This window comes from Carcharodon carcharias, chromosome 6, assembly GCF_017639515.1.
Source record: "Carcharodon carcharias isolate sCarCar2 chromosome 6, sCarCar2.pri, whole genome shotgun sequence".
NCBI lineage: Eukaryota > Metazoa > Chordata > Chondrichthyes > Lamniformes > Lamnidae > Carcharodon > Carcharodon carcharias.
The window spans coordinates 95,219,182-95,245,123 of NC_054472.1; the positions used below are offsets into that span (position 1 = coordinate 95,219,182).

Here is a 25,942-nt window from a genome sequence, read left to right on the forward strand (position 1 = left end):
TTTTAGAACTAATTTTTCAGACACCATTGCTTCCAAAATAGCATTGAGGTCTACCGTACAATGTGTTCTTTTAACTGTTCTGGCCAAGTTGATAGAAGTAGCTTTTCAACTATGTAAAAACGTTACCTTCATTTTGCGGAAGTAGAAAGTATTATTAAAGCAAGTGTTCAAATATTGCTGTTATATATAGTGCTACTATAGTGCTATCAGAGGTTAATTTTATTTATTGATTAAAACAGTCAATGAGGTCAGAATAGGTAAAAACTTTCTGATGTGACCCCAAGGCAGCTTTTATATTGCAATCTTTTTAGATAGGATAGATATTCATACAATAACACCCTACACTTAAAACCTGGCTATTATTTTGTTGGTATAGCTAAGACTACAGTTTTATGATTCTACTGCCAAGCTGATGGTTCAGATTTCATATAATGGGACACATTGGATTTTTGTAATCAGAACTAAAAAAGTGTAAAAGCAACTTAAACTCTTCAGTATCTACATCAGTTTATGTGGATATTACTATGGAATTCCCAACCGCATACTTAAATAATGTTCATAGATTCAAAAACTGCAAAGGACAAAGTTGCTCAAAACAGTTTAATGCATTTCAAGTACAAAAGATATGAATGTTTAATCACATATCTTTAAGAACCAAAACTTTAGAAGTGAGCATATGTATTTGGTTTCATAAAAAGCACCTGTAACAAGTGGACAACTCCAGTTATTGATCTCCTTATTTAAGGAAGGGTGCAAATACATTGGAAGCAATTCAGAGAAGATGTACTAGACCAATACCTGGGCAGGATGTACTACGAGGAAAGGTCAGACAGGCTAGGCTTGTATCCGCTGGAATTTAGAAGAGTAAGAGACGACTTGATTGAAACATAAGATCCTGAGGGGTCTCAAAAGGGTCGATGTGAGAAAGATATTTCTTGTGGGAGAATCTAGAACTAGGGGTCACTGTTTAAAAAAAGGGGGTCACCTATTTAATTCAGAGGCGAGGGGAGTTTCTCCCTCAGGGTCATGAGACTTTGGAACTCTTCCATAAAAGGCAGTGGAAACAGAGCCTTTGAATATTTTAAGGCAGAGCTAGATAGTCTCTTGATAAGCAAGGGAATGAAAGGTTAGAGGACAGGCAGGAATCTGGAGTTGAGGTTACAATCAGATCAACAATGATCTTATTGAATTGCAGAGCAGGCTCGAGGGACCAAATGGCCTACTCCTGCTCCTTGTGAGTATATACTGCAGTACATATGAAATATATTGAACAGAACTCTTCAAAATGGGCATGTATTTGAAGCAATTAAATTTAGGAAGAGCAAATTACAATGGAACAACAAGGAAAGGCATTCTGTTTTATTCTTGATAGAACTGAAGTTCTCAAGTAGCTTGGTGTTCACTAACAGAATCTAGGTATGTAGAAACAACTAAACCAGCTGGAAGTGACAAACTAGGAGAGGAGTCACATTGCTTTGCTTCCTCCACACATTTGCTGGTGTTATCTGACATCAGCCCACAGTCCCATTATGAGCGTACAGAATAGAGAAAATCACAAGGCACATTCGCCCTTTGTTACATTGTGATATCACAAAGTCAAAAAAACCTCATGATCTACACTTGTGTCCCATTCATTTGTTTCCAAGTGTAAAATTTGTAAAAGCACCAAATTTTGAAATCTTTGCAAATTCTTCTAAACATTTATTTACTAAGCTTTTCATCCTCAACCTGGTCCCTTCAAATTTGATACATTGTCAAAAAGAAAAAAAATTGTCCATAGAACCACAACTCCCAACCCCTCCACCCTAAGTCTGATTTGAGCCCTGGATAAATATTCTCAGACATTCACCATAGCTAATGGCCACAATTGTAGCATCTGCTCAAAGTAGGATCCTGACAAATATGTTTGGCTTTTCTGCCCATGCCAAACAAAAGATTTTTTTTGGACAGGAGATAAGACATCCTTCAGGTGGCAGAATAAAAAACCAAGAAATCCAACAATGCATTGCCAATTCACATCTTCCAGCAGTGCTCCTCAAACTGCAAACAACATTGTTCGATTTGCATCACTGTCCAATTAGCATCCAATACAATGTTCCCGGCCACACCCATGAGTACCATTTAAGTCAAAACACTCCCTCGTGTCTGATTTTACCTGCTCAAAGGAGAAACCATTCAACTGTTGGACCAGATTGTACATCTGGATCTAACTGACAGCCTGTCAAAAATAGAAATCAGGCCTTTTATGTCACCAACTCAGATTTATAGCTTTAATAAATCAAATAAATTTGTACAATGTTGCTGCTCTAAGAACACTAGTCTACTCTGTGTTGTAACAATTAATCTTGAATATACAAAACATCTCATTCACCTGTTGATATCCAGCTCAAACTTTTTTCATATGGCTGCCATTTCAGCCTTTCATTTCCTCTTGCTTCAGCTTGGTCAGATCACCCTCTAGTGTTGGTTCATGAGATTACTCTGGAAGCAGAAGGCACTTTCCAGTGTAAAACCAGAACTTTAATTTGGGCAACATCCAATTGATATGCCCTTCCTTGGAATTTTTGGGATAGCTGAGAAGTACTTAACAGGCAGTAGTGTGTCTAATTATTGGATCACGTGTCAATACCCTTAAGGTGGGAGGAGTTCAAGTATTTTTTAACCTTTGTGGTCCATATAGACATATCATGAAGACTATACATAAAGATTAACCACAAATTCTCATTAATTTGCATATTTCAATTCATTAATGGATATGGGGAAAGGAGGGGTTGCTGCTAACAACCTCCGACATGCATGCCAAGGTGAAAGTCAGGTTATACAAATGAGCCCAGATTTTATCCATATCCAGCTGTGTGTCAGTCAAGTGTAGTGCAGAACACCACCTGACTTGCACGAGGGTAGAAGGGTGAGGTATAAAGCAAAAAAGGTCGAAGGAATTTAGTTATTTTATTACTTGCCCTATTGGTATATTAAACGCACAAGATTTTCATTTTTCTTTTTAAGCGAAACCACAAGTCATTATAACATCACTTTGGAGAAAGACTCAAACTCGGAGTCTCGAAAGGGCAGGGGGCTCATGAGAAAAAATATTGAAATGCAGGACTCCGTCTTTTAAACAGAAAAATTCGTACCAAAATATCCGTATAAATGCCCTGATTACCACAATACATTGAGAAATTATTACAACCAACCATGAACAAATCAATGATATGCCATTGAGGTCAGGGACATTCTTTACCAAATTACAAACTGAAGAATCATTCCTTTTGGGTTTATATCCAAAGCAGCATGTTATTTAAATGGAGAGAGATTGTAGAACTCTGCAGTACAGAGGGTTTTGGGTTTCCTGCTATGTGAATCGCAAAAGTTAATATACAGCAAGTGGTCAGGAAGGCAAATGGGATGTTGTCGTTTATTACAGTTTTGCTGCAGTTGTATACGGTGTTGATGAAACCACATCTAGAGTACTGCGTACAGTTTTAGTCTCCTTATTTAAGGCTGATTCCTAGGATGAAGAGGTTAACTTGAGGAAAAGTTGGACACGCTAGGTCTGTATCTATTGGAGTTTAGAAGAGCGAGTGATTTTATTCAAACATAAAAGATTGTGAGGGGACTCTACAGGGCGGATGCTGAAAACATGGTTTCCCCTTTGGGAGAGACTAGAATTAGGGGACAGTTTAAAAATAAGGAGTCTTCCATTTAAGGTGGAGATAAGAACTTTTTTCTCAGAGGGACATTAGTCTGTGGAATTTTCTTCCCCAGAGAGCAGTGGAGGGAGGATCACTGGATATATTCAAGGCTAAGTTAGATAGATTCCTGACTGACAAGGGATTCAAAGGGTATAGGGAAAGACAGGAAAGTAAAGGCCACAATCAGATCAGCAATAATGTTGTCATATGATAGAGTATACTCAAGGGGCCAAATAGCCTACTCTTGCTCCTAATTCAAATGTTTGTATTCAGTTATAGATATGTAAAACCAAATAGATCTCTGTAAACACTGCTACTCAGTTCCTGTTAATCAAAAAAAAAAATCCTTATTTGTTGCTTTACATTCCTTTGCCATCTGTCACTCCAAGAGGCTGCATTCCCTTTAATATGCTTTTAATACTATTTGAGAAAGATTCATTCTTATTCAATGGAAACATTTGAAGATTGGTCAGAAGAAGATACTAAGGAACCTGTGTGGTTCTAAACTAGTTTTTCTTACAAACATATGGCACAAGCTATAATAAAGATCTTTTGAGTGAGGTCAAGTCAACAATTGCAGATTTGAGAATCATGCATACAACACTACAAGGTGACTTATATTTACTATGATTAAATTGTGAAGTCAGAATTGTAAGACAGAAGATCACATACAAAATTAAACAAATAATTCTTACCTCATTATTTATGTCAAAGACTCCTTCCTGTATTTTCTCATAGATCTCCCTAGCTGTATTAATAAATGCCTGAAAATTAAAAACAAATTTTACAGTTAATAAAATCAATTTCTCCAACCATAATTTATTACTAACTTGTTATTTAATCAAAGTCAAACCACTCAAAAGTTTTGAGTCCACTGGGAAACCAAGTGGTACAGCAAGTTGTTACACCATCGTTTCACCTTTAGGACTAGAGTTTGAATCCAGCCTAGATTGATAAGGCGATCCTTTTTTGTTCCACCACTCTACATGCTATTAAAGGACCCTATCTCAATTACATTGGCAGGTTCCAGTGGGCATGATTCCAGAACACAAAAATGCTCCTATTTCAGTTCAAACTAGCAGCAAGATATATGTTATTTCAGCAATGCACATGGATGCCTGATATGAGAAATAGCAACAGACCTCACCAGTCATATAAATTAGGTCTTGAAACTCCAAGAATTCTATGTTCAAATGCCATATATAATACAGCAGGATCTGCAGAAGTAATCTAGCTACCTTTCTAATCTGATGAATTCAGTCAAGGCACATGGACTAAAAAAACATAGCAAGGCATTTCTCCTCCTTTTGTGGTCAGGGTTAAGTAAATCTTGGCATCACAACCAATTTGTAGTTAAATTTTAGAAAGTGGAATAAAATAAACGTCTTGGAACAGATTGAGTTTCAAAAGTTAATCATAGTAATAGATCCAAGTCCCCAACCTAACAAGTCAGTCAGTGTGAGCACTCAGGCTTCCCCTAATAGAGATTTGATGTATAACTGGGTGGTTGGAGGGGGACAGTGGGGGGAGGGTGGTAAAGGGGAAAGCACAAAAGGCTAGAGTGAGAAGAACAGAAATTTCAGATAAAGCTGAAAATGTTAGGATATAAAGGAAAACCCATGAAAGAATTTAAACCTGATGAGAATTTTAAATTTAGTGGGAATGGGGGCAAGAGATTCTAGGAGATAGGTCTCATGCAGATGTATTGAGAAGGCTCAAGGAGACGAAAGAAGCTGAAAAAACACATGGAGTCAAGTTATCTAGGTGGAGAGAGGGAGAGAACTGACAGTAAAAGAGGGAGAGTGGAGGAAGCAAAGGCAGTTAAATAGATGGCCCCAATCTTAGGGAAAGAAGAAAAAAAACCGTTAAAGATAGGTAAGGGACATGGAAAAGAGAAAAACCCTGGAGTGTGGAAATATAATTTTAAAATTTCTCTTCAAGTACTTTGACTTAATAATCATGGGGAGGACATGTAAATAGCATGCAGCTATATTATAGTAGAGTTGAGTGAACACCAGGGATAGGGGATGACTTCAACTTCAGCATGAGGCTCAACATGCATACATGCCTTGCCCTGAGAATGGCTGAATTAGTAAGAGGCGAGAGACATGAAAACATTGACCCAATAGCAGGTTTCGGGGAGCGAAACTCAATAGGTCTGTTGGAAAGGTGGGAAAAAGGAAGATACACTGATCTTGTTTTAGTTTGCAGCAGAACATGAAGAATGGGATGGGGAAGAAGTAGAAAGAAGGGAAGGAGTATTCCCATGTTGAAACAGGAGAGAAGTGATAGCAAAAACAAACACCTCTGAGGGGAAATATAAAATATGACAAATCCTACTTCATAGGTAAAAAAGGTCCTGTTGCTGGGGAGTAAGTTTTTAAAAAATTGGAAATCCTGTTTTCTTGGGAAGAACAGGAGGAGGAAAGAAAGTTTTTGATGGGTTGGGGGGGGGGGGGGGGAAACAAAAACATGGAAAGGAAAAAAACTGACCATTTTTTGCAGGGGAAGACTGTTAAATTAAGATACAGGGAGCAGTTCTCCATTTTGGAGAAATGGATAAGGGGGGAAACAGGAGTTGAAATAGAGGGCAGTTAAAGAACTCTAGTTGAAAAGTGCATTTGGAGTTAGAAAAGGGCAAACAGACCATATTGTACAAGGGCAGAGACCAATTTATAGGAGGGAGTGAACACAGTTTATTTAGACATTCATTCTGACAGCCACCATGTTAGTCAGTCAGCAACCTGAATGTGCCATTTGGCTTCGTATTCCTGTTCAGTAACATAACTGTATAGCATGTCTAGGCAGAAGCTTCAGCACCAATTAACAGACATAGCTCAGAGCTGGTGGTGGAGATGGGACAGGAGAGAAAGAGGTACAATATAACTGATGGGAAGTGTTTTAGTCTCAATTGACAATTGCTACCTATAATAATGACTTTGAACATCAATGGTTTTATATTAAAGACTACTTCTTGTGACAAATAGTGATGGCTTGCTTTCAATTGTAGAACATTACTACCAATGCCACAAGAGCTTCATTTTCTGATGCACATATAATTTTATGCTTCACTTTCCCTCCAACAATCAATCTGCAATGTTTATTTGTTAAAGCATTAGTTGAGCTCAGTCATTGCTGCTGCAAACGATGGAAAGCATTTACATGTAAAACTGTGGCTGATTGAAAAAGTATACAAAAATCTTAAGAATTTGCCTCAAAATCAGTTCATAGAATACCTTGGGGAATGATACATTTTTCAAATGACTTTGGGCTCTGAATAAGTGAATTTGGCTTCCAGCCAGTACTAAACTTAATACTTCCATGTTCCTTAGATTCTCTTTTACAGAGAAACATTAGTTGCTATGTTTTGAATAATATATACTTTACTCCAATGACTTTACAAATCACACTAATTAGAAATTGCAGTTTCAAGTTCCATATTCTTCTGTATAGATTAAATTCCATGTAAGGGTCTGCAAGTTACTCATTCACATGGCATGATGCTTGAAGTCCCCAGACTCAGTTTTGATAAGGTTATGTACACAAGCACTTAACTACTGGTTTGTATGTCAGAACTTGTGACTTGTGTTCTTACATTATTATACAATCAATTAGGTACATGCCTGACAAATTCAAAAAGCAGGTCCTTGCCAGAGCAAAACACAGGGGTTATTACTGTTAGGTATAAATATGCAGAGGTTTAGCTAAAATTGGATTAAAGCATCAAAAACTCGAGATGAAAAAACTCCATGCTTGCTTCAGTTTTGTCAAGTGCTTGTGAGCTCTTAACACCTCACCAAAGGTCTATTCTTCACTTTTGAGCCTAAAATGAGAAGACCCTGTCTGCTCTCTCAAGTGGACATAAAAGATCATCTGACAATTTTGAAGAACAGCAGAGGAGTTATCCCCCAGGGTCCTGGCCAATATCTATCCCAATTGAATCGGTTTTTGTGATGTTATCTGGTCATTATCGAAGGAACTTACAATGCACGTATTGGCTGCTATATTTCCCAAATTATAGGAATGATTAAGCTTCAACAGCTCATTGGCTGTAAAGCACTTTGGGACATCAAGATCATGAAAAGCACTATATAAGGGGAGCAGTCAGTAAGGGAGACTATGCCTGAATGAGACAGATGGAGTGAGTTGGGAATTCAAAGAGGGAATGACATGCTTTAGGCAAGGTTTATTGCAAGAAGCAGAGCAGCACGAGCTCAAGCACGAGGTGCTTCTTTCTACTACTTTTTCAGCCTCCAGCATTTGATATCCACCTTGATGCAGCAGGAGTAGATTAATCAGGAACTGGAAATTAACCAAAGAAGTTTGAGAACTTAAAGCAGCAAGGAGAGCACGCGCAAGCTGAGATTTTAGAGATAAAATCTGAAAGTGATGTCACAGGAATCCCACAAGTTGATTAATTGGTAACTATAGGCCTTTAAGGACTTGGCACAGAGGAGACGATTGGTGAGTTATATTATACCATACTGTAGTAAACACTTTATGAAGTTTAAGGTATGTCAGTGCAGCTCAGCCATGTGCAATGTGCATCCTGCGGGATGTGGGAAGTCATGCATAGTGCCCTCAATGACTATATCTGCAGTAGGTGTCACCAGCTGCAGAAACTTGACTTCTGGGTTGTGGAACTAGAGCAGTGGCTGGAGTCACTGTGGTGCATCTGCAAGGCTAAGGATCACACGAATAGCACATTGAGGGGTGGTCACACCACAGCTGGGAAGTGCACAGGCAGAGGGGGAACACGTGATAGAGGGTATCTGAGGGAAACAGGCAAGTAGTGCAGGAATCCCGAGACGCTCTCCTTTTCTAACTACTTTTCCATTTTTGATACTAGTGAGAGATGGTTCCTCAGAGGACTATAACAAGAGCCAAGTTCATGGCACCACAGGTGGCTCAGCTACACAGGAGGGGAAGAGGAAGAGAAGAGCTGTGGTGATAGGGGATTCCATAGTTAGGGAAGCAAACAGGTATTACTGCAGCCAAGACATGACCAAGGATGGTATGATGCCTTCCTGATGCCAGGGTCAAAGATGTCAGAGCAGCTGTAGGACATTCTTTTAGGGGAAAGAGTGAACAGCCAGAGGTTGTGGTCCACACTGGGACCAATAACATAGGTAGGAAAAGGGATGAGGCCCTGAAAGCAGATTTTAGGGAGTTAGGAGGGGAATTAAAAAGCAGGACTTCAAAATCAGTAATCTCAAGATTACCCCCAATGTCACATGCTAGTGAACATAAGAATAGGAAGATTGAGCAGTTCAACACATGGCTGGAGAAATGGAGGAGGGAAGGCTTTAGATTGGAACAGGTTCTGGGGGAGGAGGGACCTGTACAAGGAGGGGTTACACCTTAACAGGACTGGGTCTAATGGGAGGTTTACTAGTGCTGTTGGGAAGCTTTATAGACTAGATTGGCAGGGGGATGGGAACCTGAGGTCCTCAGAGTGAAGAGGAGAAAAAATGACAATGTGAAGCAGAGAACAATTAACTGAAGAGGATATATCAGAAAGTAGTCTCAATGTTCATAGAATGCTTGGAAAGTTTGACAGAATTAGACTAGGCAGCAGTAAGTCATTAGATGTGATCAGAGTAAAGCCTTAATTAGGTTAATGTGCATGCATGGAATGTGGTTCATAAGATTGGTGAACTACTGGCATAGGATGACAAATGGAATTATGATATATTGCTATCCAGAGACCTGGCTCAAAGAAGGGCAGGACTGAGCATTACATATTCCTGGGTACAAGGTGTTTAGGAGGGAGAGGACAGGGAGAATAAGGGGTTGGGGATAGTGGCAGAGGGGAAGTGAAAAAGCTAATAGGAAAGTGAGAGCAAGGAGAGAGACTGGCAGCCAGCGTGAAAAGGGAATCTCAAATGTCTTTCATAAGCATATACGTAATAAAACAGTGAAAACAGTGGCAAAAGTGAGTAGGGCCAATTCAGGGATTAAAAAAGGGGATTTATGCGTGAACGCAGAAGAAGAGGTATTAAACGAATACTTTGTGTCTGTCTTTACAAGGGAAGAAAATGCTACCAGGCCAAGGTGAGAAGGGTGGTAACTGGGACACAAGAATTTACCATTGACAAAGTGGTGTGAGAAAAGATATCTTTAATTAAAGTTGATAAGGTACCAGGACCAGATGAGATGCATCCAAGAGTACTGAGGGAAGAGAATGTGGAAATTGCAGAGGCACCAGTGATAATCTCCTAGTCTTCCTTAGACACAATGGTGATGCCAGAGGGCTGGAGAATTGTGAATGTTACATTGTTCAAAAAGGGGTGTAAGGATAGACCGGCAACTACAGAGCAGTCAGTCTGACTTTCATGGTAAGGAAACTTCTGGAAACTATAATCTAGGATTAAGGCAATACTCACTTACACAAGTGGATAATGAAGGAAAGTCAGCATCGATTCATTAAGGGAAAATCATGTGAAACTAACTTGGAGTTTTTTTGAGACGGTAACAGAGAAGGTTGATAAGGGCAATGTTGTTGATGTGGTGAATATGGATTTTCAAAAGGCATTTGATACAGTGCCACACAACAGGCTTGAGCAAAATCCTAGCTCATGGAATAAAAGGGAAAGTAGGCACTTGGATAAGAAATTGGCTGAGTGACAGGAAACAATAGTGATAAATGGCAATTTTTCAGATTGGAGGAAGGTTTGTGGCAGACTTCCCCAGGCTCAATGTTGACACCCTTGCTCTCGCGGATATATTTCAATGGTCTGGATTGTAGCGTTCAGGGGATGGTTTCAAAATTTACAGAACATCAACCGTGATGAGGATAGTCTTGAACTTCAAAAGGACATAGGCACATTGGTGGATTGGCAGACAAGTGGCAGATGACATTCAATGCAGACAAGTAAGGTGATTCATTTTGGCAGGAAGGATATGGAAAGACAGTATAAAATAAAGGGAGAAACCCTAAAGGTGGTGCAGGAACAGAGGGACCTCAGTGAGTAAGTACATAAGTCATTGAAAATGTCATGTTTAGAGAGCAGTTAATCAAGCATATTGTATCTTAGACATTATTGATAGGGGTATTGAATACAAGAGTAAGGATGTCATGTTGAACTTATGTAAGACAAATTAGGCCTCATCTGGAGTACTGCATCCAGTTCTGGGTGCCATATTTGAAGGATGTGAAGGCACCGGAGTGAGTACAGAGGAGATTCACAAGAACAATTCCAGGGATAAAGAACTGTAGCTATGAGGATAGATTGGAGAATTTGGGACTGTTTTCCTTGGCGAGAAGGCAGCCAAGACAAGACTTGATAGACAAAATCAAGATCCTGAGGGTTATGGACAAGGTAAATAGTGAGAAACTGTTCCCACTCAAGATAGCATCAAGAGCTAGAAGCCACATTCAAAATAATTGGCAAAAGGAGTTAAGTGTGATGCAAGGAAAAATGTTTTCACCTAGAGTATGGTTGAAGCCTGGAACAAACTTCCTGAGGGGGTGGTGGAGGTAGGTTCGATCGAGGTATTCAAAAGGAAATTGGATTGCTATCTGAAAACAGAGCTGTGCAAGGTTACAGGGAGAAGGCAGGGCAGCGGGGCTAGGTATAATGCTCTCTCAGGGAGCCAGTGCAGTCTTGATGGGCCAAATGGCCTCCTTCTGTACTATAAAGATTCTGTAATAAATGCAAGTGCTTTTCTTTGTTTCTAAAAAATGAATACCTGAAAACAATTCAGATAAGACACTGCAGCTAAAACATATCCTGTTCTCATCTGATGACCATTGTTTTATTTGTTTATGTGATGGCCATTGCTGCCAAGGCCAGCATTTATTATCCACCCCTAATAGTCTTGAGGTGGTGGTGAGTTCCTTTCTTGAACCACTGGGTCTACCTACACCATATGGACTGCATAGTGCCGTTAGGAACGAAATTCCAGGACTTTGTTCCTTCATTGTCATTGGGTCAGTGATTATAGACCCAAGTCAAGATGGTGTAGGGCTTGGAGGGAAACTTGCAAGTTGTGGCGTTCCCATGCATCAGCCACCTTTGTTCTTCTAGGTCAAGGAAGTCAAGAGTTTAGAAGGAGCCTTGGCAAATTGCTGCATTGCATCTTGTAGATGGTACACACTGCTGCCACTGTGGGCTGGTGGTGGGAGTGTATGTTTAAACTGGCAGTTAGGATGATTAAGCAGGCTGCTCTGTTTTAGATGTTGAGCGTTGTTGGAACTGCACTCATCCAAGCAAGAGGAAAGTATTCCATCACATACCTACCATGACCTTTTAGATGGTGGACAGGCTTTGGGCAGTCAGGAGGAGAGTTACTTGTTATGGAATACTCAACCTCTGACATGCTCTTGTAGCCACAGTATTTATATGACTGGTCCAGTTCAGTTTCTGATAAATAGTAACCCCCAAGATTATGTTGGCTGGATTCAATGATGACAATGCCACTGAATGCTCAGGGAGATGGTCAGATTCTCTTGATGAAGGTGATCATTACCTGGTACCTGTGTGGCACGAATGTTAATCGTCACTTATCAGCTCAAGCCCAAATGCTATTCTGGTCTTTGATGCATATGGAGACAAACTGCTTCAGTATCTGAAGAATTGAGAATGGAACTGAACACCTGACCTTATGATGGAGGTGGTCACTGATAATGCACCTCAAAATGGTTGGACCTAGATCACTACCCTGAGGAACTCCTGCAGCAATGTCTTGGGGATAAGATAATTGGCCTCTAACAACCATAACCATCTTCCTTTGTGCTTGGTATGACTCCAGTCTGTGGAGTCATCTCAGCCCCAATTCCCTTAGAGTTTATTTTGCTTGACCTCCTTGATGCCACACTAGCTCAAAGACATCAAGGGAGCAAGGGCAGTCACTCATACCTCACCTTGGAATTCAACCCTTTTGTCCATGTTTGGACCAAAACTAAAGGGGTCCAAAGCAATGGCCTGGCAGAACCCAAACTGAGCATTGCTGCCTTAAAGTACTTTCAACAACACTTTCCATCACTTTGCTGATGAAAGAGCAGACTGGCAAAAATTGGCCAGATAGAATTTGTCCTGCATTTTGTGAGCAAGATATACAAACCTGGGCAATTTTCCACATTGTTGGGTAGGTGCCTACTAGTACTGTAGCTGTACTGCAATTGCATGGCAAGGGGGTGTAGCCAGTTCTGAAGCATAAATCTTCAGTACCTCATCTGGGATGTTAAGGCCCAGAGCCGGTGTGTCTTGTGCCTCCAGCCATTTTTTGTTATCACGTGGAGTGTACTTAATTGGCTGATGACAGGCTACTGTGATGCTGAAGACCTCATGAGGAGGCAGAGATGGATCATCCACTCAGCAGTTCAAATGCTTCAATCTTGTGCTCATTCAGGATGGGGATGTTTCTGGAGCCTTATCTTCTGGCTTGTTGTTTAATTGTCTAACACCATTCATGGCTCGGTGTGGCAGGACTGCAAAACTTTGATGTGGTCCATTGGTTGTGGGATCACTTAGCTCGGTTGAAAGCATGATGCTTCTGTTTTTTTTAAGCATTTAAGTCATGTTGTAGCTTCAGCAAATTAAATCTCATTTTTAGGTACACCTGGTGCTGCTCCTGTCGTGCTCTCCTACACTCCTGACCGAAGCAGGGTCTGTTCTCTGATTGATGACAATGGTTGAGTGAGGGATATGCCAGGGCTCGAGGTTATAATGTGGTGGAATACAATTCTGATAGTCCATAGTGCCTCATGGATGAGCTGCCAGATCTGCTCTAAATTTATCCCATTTAGCAGTGGTAGCGCCACATAAACATGTCCTCAGTGTGAAGATGGGACTTCATCTCCACAAAGACAGCATGATGGTCACTCCTCCAACACTGCCTTGGACAGATATCAATCTACATGTCAGAGATGCAAGGGTGAGGTCAAGTATATTTTTCCCTTGTTGGTTCGCTCATCACCTGCCAGAGACCCAGTCTGGTAGATATGTCTTCAGGATTCCACAAGCTCAGTTAGTACTGGTGCTACTGACCCTCTTAGTATTGGGTACTTATGTCCTCCACCGATTATATATTTTGTGCCCCTGCTCCTTCAGTGATTCTTCCAAGTGGCGTTCAACATGGAGAAGCACCAATTCATCATCAAAGGTAGGGCAGCAAATAATCAGGAGGCTTCCTTGCCCAAGTTTGGGTTGATGCACGAGGCTTCGTGGGGTCCAAAGTCAATGTTGAGGGCTTCCAGCATCATTCCCTCCTGACGGTTTATCACTGTGTCAGCACCTCTGGTGGATCTGTCTAACAGTAGAACAGGACACACCCAGTGGCGGAGGAGAAATCTAGGGCCTTGGCTGTAAGATATGGATTTGGTGAGCATGACTATCAGTCTGTTGCTTGACTAGTCTGTGGAGCAGCTCTCCCAAATTTGGCATGAGGTGTTATGAAGGCAGACTTTGCAGGGTCGACTGGGTATGCCTTTGTTATTTCTGGTGCCGGGTGCTGTGTCTGGTTTCATCCTTCAACTTTTCTGTAGCAATCTAATACAACGTAGTGCCTTGTTAGGCAATTTCAGAGGGTAGTTAAGAATTAACCACAATGCTGTGGGTCCAGATTCTCATGTAGACTAGACTGGGTAAAAGTCTCAGTAAAGGGGAAGTAATTTCCATTTCAGTTTTATTAATTGAATTTAAATTCTCCCAGCTGCCAAGATGGGATCTGAATTCTATCTCTGGAGCATAAGTCCAAGCCTCTGAATACCATGATATCAACAAATAGCCAAAAGCACTAAATAGTGGTAATGTTACTAGGAGTTGGTCTATGATGTCGTCTTGTGGCAGTGGGCAGCATCCCTGCTTCTGAGCCAGAAGCTGCAAGTGGAAGTCCCACCTGAAGACTTGATGGCCAAGGAAGGTGCTTCCATAAGGCAGCAAATCAGGTTGACCATCAACTTGCAAATCCTTCCAACATTTGCCAACGGGAGCCATAAAAGCAGGAGAGATTGTTGGTTAGCCATGTGATGGAAAGAAAGTTGGAGCCTCTACCATCATGATCCATAACTCCACGTAAAAGTGCATGTTGAAACAGCAACTCAGACTCCAAAGTGATCTGTAACACACCACTACCACTATACTACTGCTGCCTTGCATCATACTTCTCCGCACAGTAATCAGGAAATGGAACCCTTACTCACTTTTATGTCCTCAATCCTTAATACATGGTATAGATCACTTTATCGCCTCAACTGCCATTTTGGCAACAAAAAAAATCAGGTAACTTAGCACTGATGGGGAAACAAAAACAGACATCTTCTAATTTGTTCCACCTAGAATAGTTAAAGCCCTTGAAATAGCAAGTCCGTTCCTCCCACCTAACAGAATTCTCCTGTATGATTCTATTTGCATATCTCCCACACTACCAGTATTTCAGTAAGCTGCAAGAGCTATGAGACTTAAGAACACAAGAAAATGCAGAGACAAACAACTCAAGGGTACTTCATCCAGGTGAACTTCAGCTTTCTTTCCCTTTTGCGGGGTAAAAATAACAATTCTGCTCAATGAATATCGATCTAGCCCTGTAAAATAGACAATTGACCTGAAATCAACCATCGCACCAGGAGTTACTATAACCATCTTTTTAGAAGTCTCAAATACTGTCCATTTAACACTCATCACAAATATCACCAAATCAAAATGAACACAGGCCTTTTTATCAAATGTTGGCTGTGTCTCAGCAAAGTCATTCTTGTCTTCAAGCCCCTCTTATATGCTCATTGCCTATATTTATTTGAGAAAACTTCTCCAGCCACATGTTCCAGCCAAAACCCCAAGCTCTTGTAAACTAGTGAATTTATAAAATTAGTCTCTATGATGCATATTTTACTCAGTTCACTAATACTTGTGCAAAAGCCAATATGAGCATCAAGCAGGCAAAATCATTTTACAATTGTACAAATATTTAGCTAGCAAGCTAAGAAAATAGAGTTCAGAAATTTTGGCAGAAGAGATGACAAACTGATTTTTTATGTAGAAGATTAAATTAGTTAGTTTACTTTGACTAAACATGTCAAATTCCATTTTTACTGTATGAACCTTCACCATTTTGGGATCACATTCCACAATTGCGTTTTCTGTCCCCCATGTTACCAAAAAACAGCAGTCTTCCCTACAATATACCCAATTAGCTGTCTTTCCCATAGAAAAGTTATGACACAAAGAGACCATTCATCCCATCGTGCCTGTGCTGGTTGAGAAAATAACTAGCCGCCCATTCTAATCCCACTTACAGCACTTGGTCCATAGCCTTGCAAATTACAGCTCTTCAGGTGTAGATTCAGGTACCTTTTAAATGAGTCGTGTTTTTAACTCAATCACCAATTCAGGCAGCAAATTCCAGACACCTATCACTCTCTGACTGTAAAAGGTTTTCCTAATATCCTCTCTAATCCTCAGACCAATCACCTTAAATCTTTGCCCCAAGGGTCACTCTTATACGGTGACGAAATAAATCACATTACTTGGAATTCAGAATTATTTTTAAAGATCTGTTTCAGCCACTGCATTCAATGAAAACCAAAAGCTGATGGCCTGAAAATGATAAAGGCTTGCACAAATTCAAGGAAAAGTAAAAATCCAGACTAGGAGAACTATATTTTAAAAAGCAAGAAGGTATAAGAAAGTAATGAGGAACTATAAAAGGATATGAAAATAAGCTTGCAATTAATATCACAGCTAACAGTTTGAGAAACTGAGTGGTAGAGGGGAATGTGGTCCAATAATAGATGGATGCACAGTTAGGTGACAGTAAATTGTATAAGTGGAAGCTGAATGTTGCAAACAAACATTGATAAAATAACAGGGTGACAAAACTGGCAAACGTCATTCACTGCATAGAAGTGAGGGGTCATCCACTTTGGGCCCAAGAAAGATAGAACAGGTGTTTTCTAAATGTTGAGAAGCTCAGAACTGTGAAGGAGCAGAAAGATTTAGGGGTAAAAACTATTTTTTAATCTGTTCACTAAAGGCAAATGGAATGTTAAGTCTTTATTTCAATGGGGCTGGAATACAAAGAGGTGAACGATACACTAAAGTTTTATAAACACTCTGATTAGACCACAGCTGGTTGAATTCAATCTGGGCAATACATCTCAGGAAAAATATAATGGTCTTGGAGATGTAACTTAGTTGCACCAGAATTATCAAGGCAGAAGGGATAAAATGAGGACAGGTTGCATAGACTAGGCTTCTATTTTCTGGAATATAGAAGAATAGAAGATTAAGCAGTGATCTAATGGAGTTGATAGGGTACATAGGAAGTTTTCCCTCAGTTGAGGAACAGGGAGGGGGTGGTTGGAGGTAAAGGATCCCAGAATAAGGGTGCACAACCTTAAAATTAGCTCATCCATTCAGGGGTGATGGCAGGAAGCACTTCTTCACACTAAGATAGTGGAAAACAAACTACTCCCAAAATGCTTTTTAGACCCAGCCTCTACTGTAAAAAATTCCAGAGATTCAATAGCCTCAGAAGAAATTCCTCTTCATCAGTCTTAAATGGGCGACCACTTACTCAGATTATGCCCTTTGGTCCTAGACTCTCCCACAAGGGAGAAACAACCTCTCAGCATCTACCCTGTCAAGCCCCCTAAGAATTTTCTATTTCAACAAGGTTGCATCTCATTCTTCTAAATTCCAATGAGTACAGGCCCAACCTACATCACCTCTCCTCATAAGAAAATCCCTCCATACCCAGGATCAACCTAGTGAACCTTCTCTGGACTGCCTCCAATGCCAGTATATCTTTCGTTAGTTAAGGGGACCACAACTGTTCACAGTATTCTAGGTGTGGTCTAATTAGTGCCTTGTATAGTTTTAGACTTCCCTATTTTTATACTCCATTCCTTTTGAAATAAAGGTCAACATTCAATTTGCCTTCCTTTTTACCCAACGAACTTGTATGCTAGCTTGGTCAAGGCATTGCCCTGAGGAATGAGTCAATGAATGGCTGTCACTTATTTTGTTTAGCTGAAACAGGCAATGTGCGTATATTTTTTTCTGTCTGCAAAGAACAGGGCCCTGTGCATTAATGTGCACCTTCCAGTACACGCAAATGTGCCATACTATGAGCCCAACTGAATCTTAAATCAGTCATCAGTGTTATTGTTAGCACATTGAGGATTACTTAGCAAATGTTGTCCAATTGCAGAATCACATCTAATGTTGGACACTGTTTTGAGTTTTACAAGCACAGCCTAGTTGGGTATGGTCTGTACCTGGCCCATTGCAAACAGCGGAAGGGTATGCTGTTTGATATGATCCTACATACCTAGCCTCACACTAGCACTGAAATTCATACACTGCATTGCTCACTTGCGATAGGCAGCATGTTGTTTTGCTTGACAGCAGCATCCTATTAGTGGAGAATACTATTTGTGTTGCTATTGCATATTAACAACATATTGCTCAAATTTGAGTATCTTGCCCTTCCAGGATAACCTGAGGTAGACTGGGCACTTTTCAGGAACAAAAGTGAGCAAGATTTGATGGCACGTTGAAATAAGTTCTATGGCTTTTGAAATTCTTGGCCAGCAAACTGATTGTTGTGTCCGTGCTCTGCATTTGGTAATGCCCAAATGACCACTGGAATTTTTGGAGAGCGTCTGCATTTTTGCAAGGCTTACAGAAAATCAACTAGCAACTTGCAGTGATTTGCCGCCAATGTAAATCTTTAATCATTTATTTTGACAGCAAATTCTGGCCCATTATGCTGTGCTGCCACAATCTGAACAAACTTTGTTTTAGTGAAAAATACTGACCTCTGCTGGCAGGATACAAAAATCAAGCGGTGCATAGAACTGAAGCTTAATATTGAGCTCAGAAACAGTTAAGGAATGGAAGCTGAGTTTTAACCTTTCAAAAAAATGGCTTCTCTAATTCAGAGGTAAAAGTTTTTTTTTCAAAAAAAGGGAATGCAACATTTTCGAAAGTTCACTCGAGTTCTGATCTGTGCGCTTCAAGTTATAACCTTCCAGAGAAGTCCAAGAAATGTTTAAAGATTAAGATATTCAAACTTGAGTCACGAGTTTTACAATAGAAAGGGGGAGGCAGGAGTGTTAAGAACTAACTTGCCCAGTTGGAAACATCGAGAATCCATGCTCTTGCTTTTAACCTACCCAAGTGAGGTGGGTCCAGTCTATGTTAATCACAGTTTCTCCCACTATATGTACTGTGTTAGCTCATTGTCTGCTGATGGGGAGTAGGCCATCAAAGATTGGAGGAGGTGGGAAAGAGAAAAAGCAAACTTGTGCTTAAAAGAGCACAAGTGTGAAGTGATAGGCATGTAAGAAAAAACAAAAACTAAAAGGTAGTGCTTTTTAAACTTTTACAAACTAATTGTGGAAGGAAATACAGTGTTGTTCCCCAGGGAGCCATATTAGAACCACTTATTAAAAAATTCATTCATGGGATGCCTATCCCTAATTGCCCTTGAGAAGGTGGTGGTATGTATGCTGCCACCTTGTACCACTGCAGTCATGTGATGTAGGCATGCCACTTTGATATATCTTAAATGCTGGGACTCAGATATAAAGGCATGATTTAAATGTTGCAGAGGATATGAAACTTGGAAATGTTGTGAACAGTCAGGAGGACAAAAACTGAAAATGCTGGAAAAACTCAGCAGGTCTAACAGCACCTGTGGAGAGAAAAACAGAGTTAGCGTTTCAAGTCCATATGACTCTCCTTCAGAGCTAAAGATAAGTAAAAATGTGATGAAATTTATACTGTTTAAGAGGAATGGAGCAGGTGAAGCTGGATACAAGGCCAGCGATAGGTAGGGGCAAAGGAGAGATTGACAAAGATATCATGAACAAAAGGACAAAGGGGGTGTTAATGGTAGTGGTAAGGCTAAAGGAGGTGCTGATAGTGGCATTAAGGTAAGAAAGCAGAATGTGATAATAGCAGGACAAGGGTAAGCACTCTGAAAAGAACAACATGAACAAGCGACAGATGGCCCTTGTGGGGATGGGGTGGGAGAGGGGACAGTGGTGGGGAACAAGATTGAAAATAGGATAACAGTGGGGATAAAACAATGGGTAAATTAATAGAAATGAAAATAAATAAAAATACTTCTCTTTAGCTCTGAAGAAGTCATACAGATTCGAAACTTTAACTGTTTTTCTCTTCACAGATGCTGTTAGACCTGCTGAGTTTTTCCAGCGTTTTGTTTTTGTTTCAATTTCCAGCATCCACAGTATTTTGCTTTTAACTTAACGATCACTGTCTGATTCAGCCCGAGTGTCACTTAGGGGAGGAATGGATTTGATGGCTAAGGAACAGTTTATGACAGGGACTGAAGACAGTGGCTTCAGTCTTCCCAATATTTAATAGATGAGAAAATTTCTGCCCATCCAGTATAGAAAATCAAGGATGGGACAAAGTTTAAAAATACTAAATCAGGGAAAAAATGGTACAAAAATTAAAATTAAAGTTACTTTATCTGAATGCACAAAACATTCCTATATAGATGAATTAATAGCACAGAGTTAAATAGGGCCATGAGGGATGTGAGTGCTTGGTGACCAAGGTTTGGAACAAAACGTTACAGGGTACTTGACATTAAAATGACAGACAATGAAACAGGAGGTGGAGAAGGAAGTCTTGCTGCAACAGTATAGAGCTTGCCACCAGTTAAAGCTGGAGGTTGTGAGAATAGTAAAACGACAGAACTAAAGGCTCTATATCTAAATGCCCATAGCAGTCATCACGAGGTAGATGAATTGAAAATGCAAACAGAAATAAATATGTAGGATCTGAGCAATGACAAGGAGATGGCTGCTAGATGACAATGGCTGGGGCCTGAATATTTAAGGGTAGTTGACATTTTGGAAGGACAGGGAACTAGGAAAAAGAGAGAGATAGCTCTGTTAGTGAAGGATGACATTAGACTAATAGTGAGAGATGACCCTAGTTTTAAAGATCAAGACATAGCATCAGTTTGGGTACAGATGAGAAATAGTAAATGTAGGAAGTCACTTGTGGGAGTAGTTCATCAGCCACCTAACAGTAACCACACTGTAGGATAGGGTGTACAAGAACAAACAATGGAGGCTTGTGACAAAGGTACAGCAATAATCATGGGCAATTTTAGTCTACCTATGGATTGGACGAATCAGATTGGTAAAGGTAGCCTGGATGAGTTGAGTGTTTTCAAGACAGTTTCTTAGAGCAGCATGATCTGCAGCCAAACTGAGCAGGTTATTCTAGATCTGGTAATGTGCAACGAGACAGAATTAATTAATGACCTCATTGTAAAGGAGCCCTTAGAAAACAGTGAAAATAACATGACTGAATTTAGCCTTCAGTTTGAGGGAGAGAAGAGTGGATTGAAGACTAGTGTTTTAAACTTAAATAAGTGCAATTATCAGGGTACGAAGACAGAGCTGACAAAAGTGAAATGCTGAATTAGGTTAAAGGATAGGTCAGCAGAGATGCAGTGACAAACCTTTAAGGGGATATTTCAGAAAACCCAAGATTTATTCCAGCAAAAAAGACAGATTCAAGGGCACGAACACAATAGCCATGACTATCCAAGGAAGCTAAAGATAATATAAAATTGAGAAAGCATATAATTCCACAAAGATTAGTGGCAGGTCAAAGATTGAACAGAATATAAAGAACAGCAAACAATGACTAAAAAAATAATGGAGAAATTAGAGTACAGGTCTAATCTGGTCTTCTGGTCTGACAACTTGGCTTTTTATTGCCTTAAACAGCAGAGCTCATTAAGATAGATTCAAGGAACACTTGACTCAAATCTTTAGATATGTTCAGAATTCTTGTGCAACTTACATAGGGATGAGTCAAATAGCCAAAAAAGTCTCATGTTTGGCCTGAACAGAAATAACTTCACTTGTCTATCATATAAAAAAGCAAAGGGAGAGAAGAGAGATGTAGCGTTCCTTAAGAATCAGACTTAAGTTTTTGGAACTGCCACTACATACGAGATGCCACAAAGCATTGTGCACTTGATTATGCTTAAATCTTCACTCGCTTTTCCTCCTCCCCTCTCAACCAATTTAAGAATCTAAATTCCATGTTTGCACTTATTCTCAAACTAATTTTGACAAATTATTTAAAAATGCTAGCTGCTCCATCAGTAAGCATTTTTGTTCAACATACCATGTCTTTTTCTGCAGTGCTTAAGTAATTGAGACAAAAATTTTGGTTTGGCCGATTTTCACTATCCTGGTCATTAGTAACACGCTGATGCGCAAGGAGGAAACATACCATACAATGTCCCAGGTACCACTAACACCATCCCTAGGTATGTCCTATACCACCAACAGGACAGACCCATTAGAAATGGCAGCAGAGTGGTATACAGTCAGCAGGGAGTTGCCCTGGGAGTCCTCAACATCAGCTCCAGACCCCATGAAGTCTCATGGCAGCAGGTCAAACATGGGCAAGTGACTTCCTGCTAGTTACTATCTGCTCCCCCTTAGCTGATGAATCAGTACTCTTCCACATTGAACACTTGGAAGAAGCAGTGAATCTGGCAAGGGTGCAGAATGTACTCTACTTGGGGGACTTCAAATCCATTACCAAGAGTGGCTCAGTAGCACCACTATTGACCGAGCTGGCCAAGTCCTAAAGGACATAGCTGCTGGATTGGGTCTGCAGCAAGTAGTGCGGGAACCAAGAGGGAAAAACATCCTTGACCTAATCCTCACCAATCTACTTGTCGCAGATGCAAGTGTCCATGACAGTATTGATAGGAGTGACCACCACACAATCTTCATGGGGGCGAAGTTCCATCTTCACATTGAGGATATTCTCCATCTTGTTGAGCCACCATGCTAAATAGGATAGATTTTGAACAGATCTAGCAATTCAAAACTGAGCATTCATGTGGTGCTGTGGGTCATCAGCAGTAGCAGAATTGTACTCAACCACAATCTGTAACCCCATGGCTAGGCACATCCCCCACTATACCATTACCAAGTCAGGGGATCAATCCTGGTTCAATGAGGAGTGCAAAAGGACATACCAGGAGCAGCACTAAAAATGAGGTGTCAACGTGGTGAAGCTCAACACAGGGCTCCTTGCATGCCAAACATCAGACAGAGCCAAGTGATCCCATAATGAATAGATCAGAAACATGCCCTGCAGTCATGCCACATCCAGGTGTGGATAGTGATGAACAATTAAACAACTCACTGGAGAAAGAGGCTCCACAAATATCGCCATCCTTGATGAGGCAGCCTAGCACATCAGTGCAAAAGGCAAGGCTGAAGCATTTGCAGCCATCTTCAACCAGAGGTACCAGGTGGATGATTCATCTTAGCCTCCTCCTGAGGTCCCCAGCAGCATAGATGCTGTCTGCAACCAACTCTACTCACACTGCATGAAATCAAGAAACAGCTGAATGCATTGGATACTGCCATGTTAATGGGTCCTGACAATAGTCCTGCAATAGTACAGAAGACTTGTGCTCCAGAACGAGCCACGTCCCTAGTAAAGCTGTTCCAGTACAGCTACAACACTGGCATCTACCCTGTAATGTGGAAAATTGCCCAAGTATGTCCTGTCCATAAAAAGCAGGACCAATCCAACCTGGCCAATTACTGCACCATCAGTCTACTATCCATCAGTAAAGTAACGGAAGGGGTCATCAACAGTGCTATCAAGCAGCACTTACTCAGCAATAACCTGCTCATTGATGCTCAGTTTGGGTTCCACCAGGGCCACTCAGTTCCTGACCTCATTACAACCTTGGTACAAACATGGACAAAACAGCTGAGCGCCAGAGGCAAGGTGAGAGTGACTGCTCTTGACATCAAGGCAGCATTTGATGGAGCATGGCATCAAAGGACCTTAGCAAAACTGGAGTCAATTGGAATCAGGGGGAAAACCCTTTGTGCTAGGTATGACTCCAACTAGCAAAGGAGGATGGCTGTAGTTATTGGAAGTGCATCATCTCAGTCCCAGGACAGCACTGCAGGAGTTCCTCAGGGTAGTGCACTCAACCAAACTAATTTTAGCTGCTTCAAATGACCTTCAGGAGTGTGACAGAATACTCTCCATTTGCCTGGATGAGTGCAACTCCAACAACACAAGAAGCGCAACTCCCTCCAGGACAATTAAAGCTGCCCACTTGGTTGGCACCCCATCTACCACAATAAACATTCGCTCCCTCCACCATCGACACAAGCGGCAGCAGTGTGCACCATCGGCAAGATGCACTGCAGCAACTCATCAAGACTCCTTCAACAGTACCTTCCAGACTCTTGACTTCTACCACGTAAAAGGACTTGGGCAGCAGATGCATGGGAACACCACCACCCAAGTTCCCCTCCAAGTCACACACCATCCTGACTTGGAACTATATCATCGCTCCTTACCGCCAAGTCAAAATCCTGGAACTCCCTTCCTAACAGTACTGTGGGTGTTCCCACAACGCACGGACTGCAGTGGTTCACCCATCACCTTCACGGGCAATTAGGGATGGGAACTAAATGATAGCCTAGCCAGCCATGCCCACATTCCATGAACAAAAATATAAACAAATTTTACACGTGTAACAAGGCAGTACAGGAATTAAGAACTTTTGTAGAATGATTTTTATTTCTGAATTTTTAATACTTTTTCAATCAAGTCTGGTTCATTTCCCCAACATAATGAAAAGGTCAGAGATAGGGACAGACTGTTGTAAACACTCAACTACTGGCTTCGCCGATCTTTCAGTTATGTTATCTCCATACCTTAAGGATTCAGCTCAACATTCTGATCTATATTTGCAATACTTATCTACCATCTCATCTTGCCATTGGTTGAATATACTATTTAAATATAAACAAATAACTTGCCATTTAGCTGGATCCCTAACTTTTATTGTTGGTTTGCCGAGTTGGCCACAAACAAAATTGTCAGTACACAATTTAACAGCTGTGCAATGTAGCAACTGTAGATTGCGGTTAATTGAGACACTGCCTCTAGATCACTTCCTGAAACTCTTAATTATTATTTCGGCATTAAACAACCTAAAGTTTAAAAATTTTACAGATTTATTCTGTGCCCTGGAATAAAGTCCAAACATTTAAGGCACAACAATTCTGTACTTGAGCAAAGGGATTTAATTTGCATAAGTAAAATGTCTTAATTGTAGTCTCCTCAATCCCCTAAGGTTTAAATGAGGTCTACACCGTACCCCACAGAATGAAGCCTGAACAGTTTCTTGTCACCATACAAAAAGTTGTGTTCATTGTATTTCATGAAGACCTCAACAGAAAACAGGTGATACTGTGAAAAACATTGACACTCTGCAATACATACATTTTACTTGCCATCAATATTTACATATCTAGCACTTTATGAACAGAATGCATGACAAAACAACAAATGATTTTTGGTCCAGAATTTCCTCAAAGTGGCAGCATGCACAACTAATTATTGGGGTTTACACCCCAATCTTCCCATTTTCCAGCAAATTTTGATCTGGACAAGTAATTCTAATATACTGCAGTGGACATAATGCAGGGCCTCAGAAGTAAGGACAGGCCAATGGCTCACCTCATCTGCAACAATACAAATTATGATCCACATTAAGGTGGCCCGAATCACAGAATTCTAAAATTCAAACCCTTTCACTATGCTGAATCTGATCATTTGTAGAAACATTCAACTGCTGTATTCAGTTTCCCACAAATTGAATATTTTCTCCTTTGTAAACAGTAGCAATTATGGTGACCTCGCAACCATTAGAAACATAGAAAATAGGAGTAGGTCATTCGGCCCTTCGAGTCTGCTCCCCTATTCAATAAGATCATGGCCGATCTCTAACTCAACGTCATACTCCCGCTCTCCCCCTATACCCCTTCATGCCTTTAGAGTCCAGAAATCGATTTCCTTAAATATATTCAGTGACTTGGCCTCCACAGTTTTGTGGTAGAGAATTGCACAGATTCACCACCGAGTGAAGAAATTTCTCATCTAAGTTCTAAATGGTCTACGCTGTATCGGGAGATGGTGACTCCTTGCTCTATACGCCCCAGCCAGAGGAAACAACATCCCTGCATCCTGTCTGTCCAGCCCTGTCAGAATTTTATATTTTCAATGAGATCCCCCCTCATTCTTCTAAACTCTAGTGAATACAGGCCTATTCAGCCAAATCTCTCCTCATACGATAATCCTGCCATCCCAGAAATCAGTCTGGTGAACTTCGCTGCATCCCTCTATGGCAAATATATCCTTTCTTAGGTAAGGAGACCAAAACTGCACAATACTCCAGGTGTGGTCTCACCA

The 25,942-nt window shown here is 40.7% G+C and overlaps 1 protein-coding gene across 1 annotated transcript in view; it reads right to left on the bottom strand.

Moving 5' to 3' along the window:
- The window catches only part of rab2a (RAB2A, member RAS oncogene family), a 100,521-nt gene that overhangs the window by 9,903 nt on the left and 64,676 nt on the right, over positions 1-25,942 (bottom strand). Inside the window, exon 7 of the mRNA XM_041190373.1 lies at positions 4,388-4,456. Coding sequence (XP_041046307.1) covers positions 4,388-4,456 — 69 coding nt within the window. The remainder of the gene's footprint in view (positions 1-4,387; positions 4,457-25,942) is intronic.